General features: G+C 42.0%; 1 protein-coding gene across 1 annotated transcript in view; it reads right to left on the bottom strand.

Annotated features, from left to right (window-relative positions):
• Positions 1–11172, bottom strand: part of igsf8 (immunoglobulin superfamily, member 8) — a 66122-nt gene extending 54950 nt beyond the window's left edge. Inside the window, exon 1 of the mRNA XM_028798512.2 lies at positions 10741–11172. Within this exon, the coding sequence (XP_028654345.1) occupies positions 10741–10786 (46 nt within the window). The 5' untranslated portion in view covers positions 10787–11172. The remainder of the gene's footprint in view (positions 1–10740) is intronic.
• Between the last annotated feature and the right edge of the window lie 6250 nt (positions 11173–17422).

The raw sequence follows: 17422 nt of genomic DNA, 5'->3' as shown, positions 1-17422 counted from the left end.
AGAGCTTAAACCTCCTTGTCGAATTCCTTAAACAAAGTACATCAGCCCTCTTGGGCATTCCCGGATTGGCACGATAAAAGCTAAAAACTGGCAAATAATTAAGACAAGAGTGCAATTCATGTCAGCGTTAGGTTGGAACCAACACCTGCACCCACTGCGGCCCTCCATGGACTAAGCTGAGCAGTTCACAGCTTCCCAACGAAGATTAACTGCTGAAATTAATTAGGAACGGAGATGATGGCACACAGGCTGTCACGCTGAAACAGTTTTCCAAATTAACAGCAGCAGCTCTGCCACCTCTCCTCGACTCGTGTCGCTGCGGTTGTGAAGCGTGTCGGCCTCTCTCTGGGTTTCAGCTCTTTGGAGGGTCTGACCAGGTTATTCTGACATTGACAATGAGGAGCACCCACTCGGCACCCTCGTTCCCGCACCAACAGCACACAGACCTCGGCACAGTGGGCAGCACTTTGGTATGAAAATGGGGGCTGGAAACACACCGGAGAGGAGCTAAAAATGGCACCCATTACTGACAGAATACATAGACTAGTAAATGTTCTTATGTATAGGTTGTAGGTTTTATTTATTTATACAGCACATTTAAAACAACTAGGTCAGTGGAATGGTGAGGATGCAGAGAGTAGAGTTGGCGAAGGTGGATGAGTTTAAATACTTGGGATCAACAGTACAGAGTAATGGGGATTGTGGAAGAGAGGTGAAGAAGAGAGTGCAGGCAGGGTGGAATGGGTGGAGAAGAGTGTCAGGAGTGATTTGTGACAGACGGATATCAGGAAGATTGAAAGAGAAGGTCTACAGGATGGTAGTGAGACCAGCTATGTTATATGGATTGGAGACGGTGGCACTGACCAGAAAGCAGGAGACAGAGCTGGAGGTGGCAGAGTTAAAGATGCTAAGATTTGCATTGGGTGTGACGAGGATGAACAGGATCAGAAATGAGGACATTAGAGGGTCAGCTCAGGTTGGATGGTTGGGAGACAAAGTCAGAGAGGTGAGATTGCACTGGTTTGGACATGTGCAGAGGAGAGATGCTGGGTATATTGGGATATGGATGCTAAGGATAGAGCTGCCAGAAGAAAAGAAGAAGGAAAAGAAGAAGGCGTAAGAGAAGGTTTATGGATGTGCTGAGAGAGGACATGCAGGTGATGGGTGTGACAGAACAAGATGCAGAGGACAGAAAGATATGGAAGAAGATGTAGTTGACCATAGTGCTTTACATATAAAAGATAAGAGTATGAAATAAAAGCCAAAGAATTATTAAAAAGAACCTTTTTTGATATTTTTTTGTTTTTGGAAAACTCGAGTTATGTGTATGGAGTGTTATTTGATTTTAATAAATTCAATAAAATTATAAGGAAAAAAAAGAATTATTAAAAAGAAAAAACAAAAAGGAAAACATTATACGTACATGAACACACATATATACCAACACAAAAACATAGCTTATACAAAATTATATAAAATACAATGCATACGTAAGATGAACACAGTATAAACAATACAAGTAGAAAGATATAACCACTCAAACTCATAAGCTAAAAAGCAAGTGAATAAAAGAGCTTTTTTAACAGAAACTTAACTGTATGAAGTGTGGGAGCCGACCTTATTACGAGGGGTAAACCATTCCACAATTTAGGACCAGCCACCACCAAGGGTCAATCGCCCCTCAGCTTCAACTGTGAACATGGGACAGCAAGCAACAGCTGAACTGAAGACCTCAACTGCCAGGCCAATGAATGTGGAACAAGACAACCAGCTAAGTACGGCCAAATACTAAAAAAACAAATACTAAAATCGTAAAATTCATCCTGTGACTAACAAGGAGCCTATGAAGAGAGGCCAACACCTTAGAGATGTGATCTATTTTATTTGTGCTGGTATCAGGATGAGCTATTAGGCCTGCTTAGTGATTAGCTAAACAAATAAGCTCAATGGACTGCGTGGCCTCCTCTCGGTTTGAAATGTCTCATGTTCTGTAAAGTTGAATATACAATTGTGGATTTTTAAAAAATAAATAAATAAAGCCATCTTCATTATGCAATCGGATGGGAGGAAGCTTAAGGGTTCTGGTGATTGTAATTACAACAACATGTATTTCTAGAGCACATTTTCATACAAATGGTGTAGCTCAAAGTGCTTTACAAGATGAAGAAGGAAAAGACTAAGATTAGACAATACTAAGTAACAAAGAATATAGTAAGGTCTGATGGCCGGGAGTACTGAAAGAACAAAAAAACTCCAGATGGACTGGAGAAAAAAAAAATCTGCAGGTGTTCCAAGGGCATGAGACTGCCCGGCCCCCACCGGCCATTCTACCTGACATAAATGATCTAAATTAGACTTCACTTGAAACACTTTGATGATGACCCACCAAACCAAGACTTGTCACTGTGTTCTAATGTCTTCTCTCATCCTCTCTACAGAACAGAAGACTGACGGCCTTCCCACCACTGACTGTCACTTCTGTTGTCCGTCCTCCTGGACCCGCCCCCTTCCTGCCTGGAACCCTTATGAGCGGATGTGTGGCCATTGTGAATCAGTTCTGTTTCAAGCTCTAGCCTGGCAACTTGTTGCATGTATTTTTTTTGCCTTCAGCTTTTGGAATCTCACGGGGTTCACCTGGGTGGTGCCCCAAAATGTTGATGTTGTTTATAATTAGGGCTGGGCATTGGCACTGATTTCCCGATTTGATTCGGATTCACAATTCTCCGATTCGATATCGAGTTTATGTTGAATGAATTAGCGTTCACTGATACATTTGAAATACTGGCTTTTTTAGAACACTAATATGATAATATTCAGTAACACTTTATTTGAATGGTGTCTACATAGTGACTTCATAAGATATGCATAAGCATGGAGTGCCATTTAAGAACTAACACTTGATTAATAACACTGGTCAACAAGCATTTTGCTACTGGGATTCTTTCACCTTTACTTTAACAAATTTCACTTGCTGACTCCAAATCTGAAAACCGTTTTCGTCCAGCATTTTTAGTTATGATGTTCCAGGTCTTGGACAACTAGGGTGACTGGACAGTAAAGGCGATGCGTTTCAGCATTTAAGACTTAAGATTTAAGTTTGGTCTTGAGAAAAGTGAAGCCAAAATTAAAAAGGTGTTTTTGTTGGCCCTGAAATCCGTGAACTGATGCTTGACGAGGAGTTCAAAAGGAAACTGAAGCCAACTGAATCAGCACCCTCATTCGTGCAGGTTGTCCAGAATTTTCTTGACAGTCACAGAGCAGAGAATTATACTGAGCTAGTGGAGAACCTGCTGAAAGTAAATAAGCTTACGGGAGCCAGAATGTCACTGAAGACGCATTTTTTACATTCTCATCTCGACTTTTTTTCTACCAAATCTGGGCGATGTCAGCGATGAGTATAGGGAAAGATTATATCAAGATATAAAGGAAAAAATTCACTCCGAGCATGATAGGTGACTGCTGTTGGTTCTTGCAAAGAGAGACAGATGTGCAGTACAAGCGCAAAAGCGAGTGCCTCCAACATTTTTGGGCAGGCTGACCTCACTTTTATATTGAGGTAAATTGACATAAATATGCTTTAAAGTGTCTCTGGTTTGTTTTCAGAATAAACACATCAAAACAATTTTGGTGGGACACAGCCCAAACTGCAGATATCATGTTGATATATTATATTGATATTCGAAAGTGTCAAAATGTCAATGATGTGTATTTCAAAAACCTCACTTGCTAGCTTAATTCTGATTAGCTGCTCTGAAGTTCCCAGTAGCAAACAAAAAATATTTGTTTGTAGACCAGTGTAATGAACAGTTACCATCAGTATTTGGAAGATGTGGAACATTATTTCACTGCCGTTTAAAAACAAAAAAATAAATAAACAAAACAACTTTCTCACAGCACTCAAAATTCACCAGAATTCAACTAACATACAGTACATACTGCCACATCAGACTTAACATATATTATTATGGGGGCTCCTTGTTTCAATACAATGTAATGGCATCTACTCTACTAATATCATCTTACGAATAACATTATTATAAAATTATTTAATACTGCCTGTTAAATAATAAGTATGTTTTTCCAATAACCTATTTATGTTTTATGAATCTCCATGAAGACACCCTTCAACTAAACTGTTAGCCAAATGTATTCCCCTATTGGACATTTAAAATAATTGAGAATAAGTCAAAATTAAAGATACAGTCATGTCTTTCTATAATCCTACAAGTCACAAATATCTTGTTTACGTGTAGCGGTCGAGTTAACAAGTCTCGAAAATGTGTCCTCAAGGGTTCCTCCTCAGACAAAAAGGAAGCATTTTTAAAATGAGAACCTAGAGAGTTGATGTTTGTTGACTGTGGTGCTGGATGAATGGAACATAAAAGACAACGAACCAGGCCATCGTGACTGATAACGTCGCTAATGTGGTTCAGTGCAGTACAGCTTATGGAGCTACGTCACGTTGGCTGCTTTGCACACACACTTATTTTGGCATGCTCTGAAAATTCCAACAACTGCCCTGTTGCTATGCCAGGTAAGGTGCACTGCAAACTTTTTCCACCATAGCGGTATAGCTACTGTAGCCTCGTGCTTCAAGAAAAGCAATGTTTACTGGACTTGCCATCACACAAACCTGTGATTGATGTGGTCACGTGATGGAACAGCGGACTGGAGACACTAGAAAGGTTTATGGAACAGCAGGCAGCCATCTCAGCAGCTCTGCTTATAAGCAGCGAGGTCTCTCCCGGTGCGACTGGCATGCAGCACGCTTGTATGCAACATATCCGTTGGGATATCACCTGAGATTACGTTTATGGGTGACGTCAGGATAGACAATCTCTCAAATTTGTTGTCTTACAACAGTACTTAACTTCTGACCTGCACAGCTTACATATGGCTTTGCTTTTATCCAGTTGTTCTTTACCAATGCACCACTTCAGTCCACAGTAAGGCCGGAGTTATACTTCACGCGACACATGCTGCAGCGGACGCTCCTGCTACGCAAGCGTTGAAGTGTTTATACTTGCGCGCGTACTTTCCGTAAATCTGGAGGAATCCGCCAGGTGGCAGTGCAAGATATTATCACGGTGAGAACATGTTCAGCTTCTCTGTGTTGTGAATTGCCTAGAACACCCATTAAATTCCGATGACACCTTACCGCAATATCTCTGAAAAGGATGTTTATTGATTAAATCCAGGGATGTGTCCATTCCAGCAAGCACTGGGCACGAGTGAGAAACAATCCCTGGACGATGCCTTGGCTCATCACAAGGTGAATACAAGCACACACATACACTAGCATCATTTTAGCGGCACCAAATCCCCAAATCTGCATATCTCTGGAAGGAAACTGGAGCACACTGAGGAAACCCAGCAGGAAAACGTGTAAAGTCCAGGCAGGGAATATCAGCGACGTGACTCCCTGCAAGACAGCAGCGCTAACGCTCCGCCACTGTGTCACCCCATGTGTGTAATTATTAACAGTATTCATTATTTAAACGAAATTACCGATTTATCTGTAAAATGTAATATACATACTTAAATGCTTTTCATCATGAAAGTGATATCAAGTGTAAATCTAAGGATTCTAAATGTGCAGAGAGTTGGAATATCATACATTTAATGTGCTCAGTGTGGCAATCTATTGCTGGCGATTCGCTGCTGTCAGGAGCAGAGGAAGCCCTAGAAAAAAAGATAGCACAGAAGACGATATGTGAGAATTTTAAAATGTATCGTGTCATTACGATCGGGAATATGCGACACTTGAATATAAAAGCACCATGAATATATCTGTATGTCGGCATTTTGCTACACCACATCGAACCATTTATCAAATATCGAAGCGCGCACACCAATCTTGTAGGATCCACAAAGCAGCTTTCTGTCACATGTAGATAGTAAACAGAGACTCTGACGTCACATTCCAACTTTTAGCACACTGTGTCCCCCGACTTTTTGCTGGTACTAAAACTCGCGCACGCTTCACGTTAATTTCTGAGGACCTGCTCTGAGGACGCATCAGATGAACACTCAGAACGCGTAAAAGGCGCAGATGAGACAGTAAAGTGCCTTTTCCGTAGAAAGCCTTAACAGGTTGTGACACCAGTCGGGGGCGTGCCAGCCACCCAACCCGACACAGACAGACGCAGGAGGCACACTTATAAAAGCGATTTTTATTGTGTTTCTTCCCTTGTGTGCAATGTGTTCCCCGTTCCCACTAGTACACAACACAGTCTCAAACACAAACAGCACAGCTGAACACAGTACTCTTCTTCTTTTCTCTCTCTCTCTATTTCTCTTTCTCCTCTGGTCAAGCTTCGTCTCCCTCCTCCCGACTCTGGCTCACCGAGTACTGTCCGCTAGCTCCTTTTATAAATTACCCAAAAGTGCTCCAGGTGCTTGATGACCTACTTGCGGCCGCACGTCCGGGTTTGGTGAAATAACCGTCCATATGGGCTCAGGAGCAGCTGCAGCACCCCATGGATGCGCCCCTGGATCCCAACAGGGCTGTATACAACTCCACCTCCCATAAAGCCATGCGGGAGTCTAAGGCACTGCTGCAACCCATGGGGAGCTGCCATCTAACATCCCGGGGGGAGGTAACGTTCTGTCCACACTTGTTTCCCCGTTCCTCTGTCCACACTTGTTTCCCCGTTCCTCTCCGCGAAGAGGCGTCCCGGCCATCTATGACAAGGTGCATTAGCAACATCTACATGGGTGATATCAAGCTGGTAATACCACTCCGAGACTCCAGGGGGTGCTGTTGCTAACCGTTCAGTCTCTTTACCGTAAAGTAAATACTTAATACTTTTAAGGTTCCCTTATTTATTTTCTCTTTCTTCATCATGTAAAGCACTTTAAGCTACATTATTTGTATGAAAATGTGCTATAGAAATAAATGTTGTTTCTTCCTTCCGCAGCTCAGAAGAGACATCCGATGAGGGCACATGACACACACCGTGAAAGGCCTCATCCCTTCCAGTAACAGATGTCACACACACGTGTTTAGGGGACAACCAAAGGGCCTGAATAAATGCGGTTCCACGCCTAAGTGTGCTAATCTCCTTGCAGACCATTCTTGGGAAATCCCACCCTGCTCTGGGGCAGCCAACGATGTCACTTCCGATTCCGGTCCTGATGACATCACTTCCCCTGCAGGGCTTTAAAAAGCCACCATCTTAAGAGGATAGCCAGGTCTATTTTGGACTCAATCGTATGAACACGTCTTTGCTTTTGAACAGATTTTGCAGCCAGGAAATATTATATGGGTGGCTGCCCCAAACCTAAACAATGTCTCTAGGTCGTTCTTGTTACACAGCCTTATAAAAGCCAGCCAGTCCCGGAAGGAGGCATCATTTCTTGGACCTGAGCCCACCAGGACGGAGCTCCCACAAAAGTGAGCTGCTCTACAAACAAGCTATTTACAAGATTACTCAAGAAGGCACCTGACGGAGCTGAGGAAAAGCATTTTTTTTGGTTTATGTTTATACAGTGCTATTATGCGCTGGTTACATATACCCTGCTGTTCTTTCTGATACTCTGAAGCGTCTTGAGCATGGGAAAGGCGCTATATAAATAAAATGCATTACTATTATTATAATTTAAGCCCAAGTATTATTTGTATTATTTAAGCTCCCCTGGGACTTGGTCACTTTGTTAAATCACTCAAGCGATTACATATTATATCTCATATATTATATACACATATACACATTTATTTTCAAACCCACTTACTTCATTTCTATGTACAAACACAGGACTGAAATGGCTAAGCCTTTACTGGACAAGAATGTCAGCCGACACACTTAAAAGCTGAACGGCCACTCAGATAAATGCGGTTCTCCTTTTGCTGACTGACTTCAAAAGCCCTGCTTTTTGTGGCCCACATCTTAGGTGTGGAGTGGCGACTCTTTTCAGAAATGGCTGCAGTTTTTATTACACATGCACACAATAACAGAAATAGCAGTAGTAATGAGATAGCATCAGTCCATCTGTCCGTCCGTCCACTCATATTCTTAACCTGCTTATCCAGAGCAGCCGGACGTCATCAACCACAAGGCAGGAACAAGGAGATATTTAAATTTTACTTTTTACACTTAAAATTTCTTTAAATAATTTAAATGATTTGTATGGATCAGTTCATGACTGTAAATTCAAATAGGCATCTGTGTGGCTATTTCATATCAGAATTAATATGCTAATTTTTTTTTTTTTTTTTTTTTATACGAAAACATTTTGCTTACAAGACTTTATTGATCTCCATATTATTTAATGTTTACAGCAAAATTAATATACTGTGGTAGAATAGGAGTATTCTTTTTATATTGATTAATTGTGCTCTGTGTAGTTAAATAATAAATGGATTGATTGATTGATTGGCTGTATTATTTGAACTTTGAGTTTGTATCTTTGTTTTTTATGTTTCTGCTCCTGCATGCATCCAAATTTCCCCAAAAAATTAACACATTATGGTAGAATACAGATATTCTTTTTATATTAATACATTTTGTTTACAATAGTAAGCTGGCACCAACTTTATTGATCTCCATATTGTTAAATTTACTTTAATTTCTTTATTTATCGATTGGCTGTATTATTTGTCCTGCAAGTCTGTATCTTTGTTTTTTAAGTTTCTGCTGCTGCATGCATCTGAATTTCCCCCTTGGGATTAAAAAAAGTTTAATCTAATTATTGCAGATTTCTAACAAAATGAATACACTATGGTATGACACAAGTATTCTTTTATATTAATAAATTTGATTTCTGTATTATTTTGGATTTATGGAAAAATGAACACACTGTGGTAGAACACAAGTATTATTTTATATTAATAAATTTGATTTCTGTATTATTTTGGATTTATGGAAAAATGAACACACTGTGGTAGAACACAAGTATTATTTTATATTAATAAATTTGATTTCTGTATTATTTTGGATTTATGGAAAAATGAACACACTATGGTAGAACACAAGTATTCCTTTTATATTAATACATTTTGCTTACAATAGTAAGCTGGTACCAACGTTGTTGATCTCCATATTGTTAAATTCACTTTTATTTCTTTATTTATCGATTGGCTGTATTATTTGTCCTGTGAGTCTGTATCCTTGTTTTTTATCTTTCTGCTGCTGCATGAATCTGAATTTCCACATGGGATTAAAAAAAAGTTTATCTAATTATTGCAGATTTCTAACATAATGAATACATTATGGTAGAACACATGTATTATTTGATATTAATAAATTTGATTTCTGTATTATTTTGGATTTATAGCAAAATTAACACACTATGGTAAGTTTATCTAATTATTGCAGATTTCTAACATAATGAATACATTATAGTAGAACACATGTATTATTTGATATTAATAAATTTGATTTCTGTATTATTTTGGATTTATAGCAAAATTAACACACTATGGTAGAATACAGATATTCTTTTTATATTAATTTTTTTCTTGCAGTATTAAGCTAATCCCAACTCTGTATATTTTATGTTTATAGCAAAATGTAAATCTTACTATAAATTAATTCTGTTTACAGTAGTAAGCTGATCCCAACTTTTTAAATAATACCATAAGCCTACAATAATATGGAGACCAATACAGTATGGTAGAATACAGGTATTCTTTTAATATTAATAAATTTTACTTAAAGTAGTGAACCAATCCCAATTCTCCTGATCTCTGTATATTTTAAGTTTATGGAAAAATTAACACACCATGGTATTGTACAGGTATTCCTTTAATATGAATATAATTTTGCTCATAGCACTAGGATGATCGCAACTCTGCTGGTTTCTGTATTATTGTAGGGTTATTATAAAATGAATATACTGACAGAAACAATACTGATTATTTTATATGTATACATTTTGCTTACAGTAGCACACTTACCTCAACTTTATGAATCCCTGTTTATTGCTCACTACAATGGTCATCTGTCAGAACGCCTTAAGGTTTTCCTAATTTTATGATGCCGTTTGAAATTCGTAAATGTGTATAAGAGCTTTCAATGCATTCCTTCGGTAATGGCGCTATACAAGAATAAACGGAATTAACATGAGGGCTGACGTTTTCAGAACCTCTCTTCTTTAGCACCATGCCTACCCTGATAGCACTTGGCACAAGGCTGGTGCCACCCAGGTGTGACTCTAATTATATCGGTATCATATGATCGCGGCGAAAGATGGTGGAGTAATGAGAAGCCAAGTAGATGTGTGCAGCGCTAATTACTGAGGGAGAGCAGTGCACAGATCTACTGGTGCGTTAACACATAAGCTGAATCGGATTTGAAAAATAAAATAAATGTACAATTCGTCTACTACAACGGACAAACAGCGACCACCTTTTATAAGAACGCCATTATTATATAAATAACGTCAGATAATTCCAGATCACTAGTAAACTCCTCACTAGCTAGGAAATGGATTTGCAAGCGTTTAGACAACTAAATGTAGCAGCCCGTCGCGTGAAAACAGCCGGACAGCCCGAAATGTACGGAGGTTCAGGGGATGGAGGAACCGCACCGGCTGGCGTGAAGTGAGCGCGAATTGCACGTAATGGCCACGGGCCGAGAAGGACGAAAATAGTAATTAAAAAAAACGTCTAAACTTATGCTCGAGACCCCAGAGGAAAACCCACATCGGCTGGAGGAATGGAGCACGTGCCCCCGCACTGCCCCTGAAGAAAGAGGAGGTGGTGTGGGGGTCTCAGTTTTGGCGGCCAAGCACACTTACCCCACAGTATGCAGCCCACAGCCGCTGCCACTAGTCTTGCTGCCATCTCTTCTGCAAACAGATGCGACCTAAATGTCAGCGAGAAGTTAGGGCGGAGGGGCGCCTCTCCATCACATACTCCGGGGGGTTCAGCTGCCCGAAGACAGACACTCAAACAAAAGGCGAGCGATGGTAGCCATTCAGTCTTTCTCTGCGTCTTTTCTGATGTAGCGTAAGAATGGAATTTTCTATTTTGAATGGAGTTTTTCCTATTTTTTATATTCCCTTGTCGTTATTCCCCCAAAAGCCCGGCGTTGTTTTCCATGGTACTAGCGGCACAAGTGGGCGTCTCCTTCAATCTAGGCCAGCCCCGCCCCCGCACACGGACCCACCTCCCACGGAAGGCGTGGCTGTCTGAGTGACTAAATACAGTTTGGCCGTTTCAGCGGAGTTTTTTGGAAAACCAGCCGAGCGGATTTTCTTTAATTACACGCCGCTTCGAGTCGATGGTGTCAGGCTGAGGTAGAAACTGAGATCTGTGCTTGTCGTACCGATATGTGTCCATCTTATCGTTTACATCTCCTTCCGATCCCCGCCGCTTATCCCGATAGCAACACATTCTGAAACTGGAAGCGATGTCAGACACCGAGTCAAAATCGAGCAAGGGAGTGTAATGGGCTAGAATTCAGTGTTTTAAAGAAAAGGAAAATTTCCTGGAAAATTCTGCTACAGGTTATTGTTGATGGCTATCTACAGGGCATAAATGTTTACCTGTCTTGCAAAAGAATCTCCTGCTTTGAATAATCAGACGGCTTTTATTAATATCTCATCCGCATACAATATGGTGATACAGAACTGCCTGCCTCCTTTGAAAATTAACGAGTTGTGGGGATATTGGTTTCTATTAAGGTACTTTTTGATAGCCGACAACACAAAGTAAATGTGTTTACAATATTGTTCTGGGCTGCATGGTGGCGCACTGGTAGCGCTGCTGCCTTGCAGTAAGGAGACCCGGGTTCGCTTCCCTCCTCCCTGTGTGGAGTTTGCATGTTCTTTCCGTGTCTGCGTGGGTTTCCTCCCACAGTCCAAAGACATGCAGGTTAGGTGAATTGGCGATCCTAAATTGTCCCTAGTGTGTGCTTGGTGCTGGCGTCCTGCCCAGGGTTAGCTGGGATTGGCTCCAGCAGGCCCCCGTGACCTTGTGTTAGGCTATAGCGGGTTGGATAATGACTGACTATTGTTCTGCAGATGAAATTGGCATGCACCATTGTATAACAGATTGTCACGTCGACCAATGCAGAGATTGAAGCATTTGTATATTTCTGGGTAAATGAGAATAAACGAGAGAAATATGGTCTGAGACTCGTGACTGTTGCTTGCTTCTTTTATTTGACAGCATTTTGCTGAGGCTACACTCTGAAGCAACAGTGGCTTGTACCTGACCCAGGTGCCCCTAGACCTGAGGCCAGCAACACGGGCAGTCAGGTCTTTGGAGTCCTAATGCCTCTCTCTGTGCATAATTCACAAATACTCAAGCAAACTGGTTTGGTATTAAGTAAACTGTATAAATCAATATCCCAAATGACAATCTGAGATAATATCTACAAGAATGCAAACATTTTTGAAATGACTAAGCATAAGATCCCTCCATGAAGATGCAGTGCTTAGTTCAATTTAAGGCCACAAGAAGCTGCATGAAGAAGTATGAGGAGCAAGAGAGAAGCCAGGCAGTCCATCCCTGGTGCACGCATACACTCACACACACACACACGCACACACAGTGCCCGTTTAGAGCTACACAATAACACGTTCTATATGTTTTTGGGATGTGCAGACACAATCAGAGCACGTGGAAGCAAATCCATAAGGACAACATACACGTTTCACACCTATGATGACATCATTGGGGTTGTCCTGGAGCAGAAGCACCTGTCACTGTGCTGCAAACTGCATTGTGAATTTTGTCAGTTGCATTGCCAGTACTGCAGGGCAACAAGATGGAGGTGTATGTAGCACTGCCACATCTAGGATCCAGCATCCTGGGTTCGAATCCCAGGATAGACAGAAAGAGAGAGAGAGACAGAGGAAAAGAGCAGGACAAGGTAAAGCGCTGTGGCACCTTCTGAGAGAAGACCCCTTTTAACAAAGGAAAAATAATAAATAAATGGACTCAGCCGCCAGTTACAAAATTGTTAGTTACTGATAGAAAAAGGCACTGTGAGTAGGAGCTGTGTGTCCCAGAATGACCACCCATTCCCGATTGTTGGCCAGTTCATACAGAGAAGATTCTTGAAGGTCTGTGGAGCAAGTGAGGTCTAAAGCTTCACAAAGCCTCCATTTATTGAAATTTAAACAGTTCAAATCCAGTGAATGACTTGAAACGGTAGAAAGGAAAGTGGAAAACTGCCAGAGGTTAAATGAAATGTTTAGGTTACTAAAAAAAACTGAAAACTAAATTTAAATTTTTAGAGTTATACGACAAGGCCTTTTTCAGGGAACAAGCAATGGGTTACCAACTTATAGCTTATTTGTGCCAAAATCAAATGCAATCCAACATGTTAACTGTTTTGAAATGCAATACATATGCAAATAGGCTATTTAATTTTTGCACGGTTTTATCGTGTCTTAATTAAAGACATATCAACCAAATGAGTCATTTTCATGTCAATTTAAAATGCAATACAAAAGCATAATCATTCACATCCATCGATCACGTGCCATAACTAAAAGAAAAGCTGATGTTTTGCATTTCGCTTGGCGGTAGTCCTGTGAGTATGGCATTTTGATTTAAGACCGAGCTTTAATCGCTCTAAAACTAAATGTAATCGAATGACCAATCAGCACCAAGAGGCGGGGCAACACTTATGGAAAGAGGCGTTCCAATCACAAGTGTGCTGCACTTGGACAGAAGGAGATCTAAGAGTTCATTCTCATTGCGTGTCAAAAAAAGGGAAAAAACTATTTACTATTTATCACAGAGGATATGAATAAAAAGCTACAAAGAAACCAAGCTCAGTGTCACTAACATTTATTTCACTATATTCAGTATTTAGTTAATATCATTAACAACCCACACCTCGAAAATGTAACTGCACTGCGTACTTAAAGTGTTTAAAAAGAAACCAGGTGTATCACACTTACAGTCGCTGTAGTCTGACAATTATCACTACCGGCATGAAGAATGGGGCGTGGCACCTGTGGATTATGGGTGGAGTTAGATGTTTAACTTGACCCATGTTTAGCCACGGGCGGCACGGTGGCGCAGTGGGTAGCGCTGCTGCCTCGCAGTTGGGAGATCTGGGGACCTGGGTTCGCTTCCCGGGTCCTCCCTGTGTGGAGTTTGCATGTTCTCCCCGTGTCTGCGTGGGTTTCCTCCGGGCGGTCCGGTTTTCTCCCACAGCCCAAAGACATGCAGGTTAGGTGGATTGGCGATTCTAAATTGGCCCTAGTGTGTGCTTGGTGTGTGGGTGTGTTTGTGTGTGTCCTGCGGTGGGTTGGCTCCCTGCCCAGGATTGGTTCCCTGCCTTGTGTCCTGTGTTGGCTGGGATTGGCTCCAGCAGACCCCCGTGACCCTGTGTTCGGATTCAGCGGGTTGGGAAATGGATGGATGGATGTTTAGCCACACCCCATTCCGTAAGCTACGGCAAGGGACACTTTCATCCCGTTACTATGTCTCTGTTGTATGCCATTTAGTATTGGATTCCTAAAAATCAGTAATACTAAGGTCATGCGAAAAGACAGTTTCCCCTCAGGGATTAACAAATTATACCAAATCAAATCAAAATGTTTGCAGTGCGCCATCTGTTGGAATGAAAAATGCAATGCAATTTATAGATTACAAAATATATTCCTGTAGTTAGTGCACTGCAAATGTTAACACTGAATTCATCCAACAGAGAGTAACTACCGGATGGACAGAGTCAGTGTGTCTGTGTATCCATCTGGCCACTAAGGTTAGGAAGACAATTTTTAAAAACTGGCAAAACATAAAGAAGAAGGGTAACAAAGTCAAAAATGATAATTAAAAATATCAAATAAGACTCGACTTATTGGCCTTTTTGTTGTCAAGAATACGCAGGCGGCAGCAGCATGGTAGTCACTTTCTTGCACCCGCTCAGGCCACATGGATGAGGTTTATAGCTGTAATGCTAATGACTGACAACTGTGCATGGTGGGCAATGGTGGAGTGAAAATAACAATAAATTGACGCACATGTCAGGAAACCAACACCCCAAGATCCATCCAGCCATCCATCCATCCATCCTCTTCCGCTTATTCAAGGTCGGGTCGCGTGGGCAGCAGCTTGAGCAGAGATGCCCAGACTTCCCTCTCCCTGGCCACTTCTTCTAGCTTTTCTGGGGGAATCCCAAGGCGTTCCCAGGCCAGCCGAGAGACATAGTCCCTTCAGCGTGTCCTGGGTCTTCCCCGGGGCCTCCTCCCGGTTAGACGTGCCTGGAACACCTCACCAACACCCAACAACACCCCAAGATGACTAGGCTAATGTCGCTAAACCAGGCCAATGCGGTTTGCAACCACCGCCACATTTTTACCTGCAAATCTCTTCAATTATTAGAGTGGTCAGTTTGACAAGTGACCCCGAGAAGAAGTGATGAAAATGGGTGACTCTGTCCAAAAAGGAAGAGGCCACTGTGAAAGAGTCCAGTACATGGACAACCCATGTATCAAATGAAAATCGTGCGGCCTGCGTAGATTACTTAGATTTCAACTTGTCTTAGATGGGTAGCACAGCTAGTAGATGACATTTCCACAATAGCACAAATGGCAACAGCAATTATCCATCCATCCATCCATTTTCCAATCCGCTATATCCTAACTACGGCATTCTGGAAAACAAACCCTGGGCAGGGCGCCAGCCCACCGCAGGTCACATATACACACCCACACAGCAAGCACACACTACGGACAATTTAGGATCGCCAATGCACCTAACCTGCATGTCTTTGGACTGTGGGAGGAAACCGGAGCGCCTGAAAGAAACCTATGGAGACATGGGGAGAACATGCAAACTCCACGCAGGGAGGACCCGGGAAGCTAAGCAATTAAATAATAATAATAATAATAATAAACTGTCAAATAGATGAGACAAAGAGCCAAAAAAGGTTTGCGGCAGCATAATTGATCCTGGGTGCAAAATGATTGATTTTGTGTGTACAATTGTGTACAGATTGGAGTCCAAAACAGAACTGCCTGGTGAGGTTGAGATGGAAGGTTTTAAAACTGTGGCAGATGAAGTGAGGTAATTATGGCTGGAACCAGAAGTGACATCATCGTGCTCGCGACCAGAAGTGACGTCATCGGGCTTGTGACCGGAAATAGTGGCGTCCACTGGACCAGAAGTGACATCATCAGGCTCGTGACAGGAAGTGGCGTCCTCTGGACTGAATGTGACATCATCTGGCTCATGACCAGAAGTGGCGTCCTCTGGACTGGATGTGATGTCATTGGGCTTGTGACCGGAAATAGTGGTGTTCAATGGACCAGAAGTGATGTCATCAGGCTCGTGACAGGAAGTGGCATCCTCTGGACTGGAAGTGATGTCATCAGGCTTCTGACCGGAAATAGTGGTGTCCAGTGGACCAGAAGTGACATCATCAGGGACCAGAAGTGACATCATCCGGCTCATGACCAGAAGTGGCTTCCTCTGGACTGGATGTGATGTCATTGGGCTTGTGACCGGAAATAGTGGCGTCCAATGGACCAGAAGTGATGTCATCAGGCTCGTGACAGGAAGTGGCATCCTCTGGACTGGAAGTGATGTCATTGGGCTCGTGACTGGAAAGTGGCATCATCTGGACTGGAAGTGATGTCATAAGGCTTCTGACCCAAAATAGTGGTGTCCACTGGACCAGAAGTGACATCATCAGGCTTGTGACCAGAAGTGGCTTCCTCTGGTCTGGATGTGATGTCATTGGGCTCATACCTGGAAGTGATGTCATGGAGGCCAGGTAGAATTTCCCATAATTGGTTTGCAATGGAAAGAGAGAAGGGATCAGGGCACTTTGCCACCCCCTGGTCTGGTGTGGAATTACGTTCCTTTGAGCCCTTTAGCTGCCTCCCATGCGCAAGTGTGACAATACACACAGACATAATAAAGTGGACAGCTGTGTTCACTGGACTATGTGCAAGCATCTAGGTGCCAGATAAGCGCTATGAACATGAAGATGACAAGGTTGTTAACTTCAACGATACCATCATCATGTTAAATCTTACATCAAAACTGTTCACCACCATTTATGAGTATTTATTAAGAATTTCAAAAACAAATTACATCACTTTTCTATATAGTCACCTTCCTTTGCGATGCCATTTTCCCAGCACCATACCAACTTTTTAATGCTAACAGCAAAAAATGCCCCGCTGCTTTCACATCGGGTTCTTTCTTCATTCCTGGTGGTCGTGGCTGTAGCTGGACGTCCGCAGCGCTCTGCATCCATCATACTAGTACAGCCATTTTTTAACATTTCAATTCACTCATAGATGACTCTACGAGAGATAACTTTATCCCCACACTGAGCACACATGTGGAGATGAATTGGTGCTCCTGGCACACCTTCTGCCCACAAAAAAGCGTATGACAGAACACTGTTCCTCTTTGGTGCATTTGCAGCCATCTTCACCACAGGGTGACAGCTCTTATAGTGAACTGCAAGGGCAGCCGGCTTGTCAGACAGAGCTAGTCATG

Source organism: Erpetoichthys calabaricus, chromosome 3 (assembly GCF_900747795.2).
Source record: "Erpetoichthys calabaricus chromosome 3, fErpCal1.3, whole genome shotgun sequence".
NCBI classification, from domain to species: Eukaryota; Metazoa; Chordata; class Cladistia; order Polypteriformes; family Polypteridae; genus Erpetoichthys; species Erpetoichthys calabaricus.
Note: the sequence above shows the minus strand (reverse complement) of the source record. Positions and strands in the feature narration are given on the sequence as shown.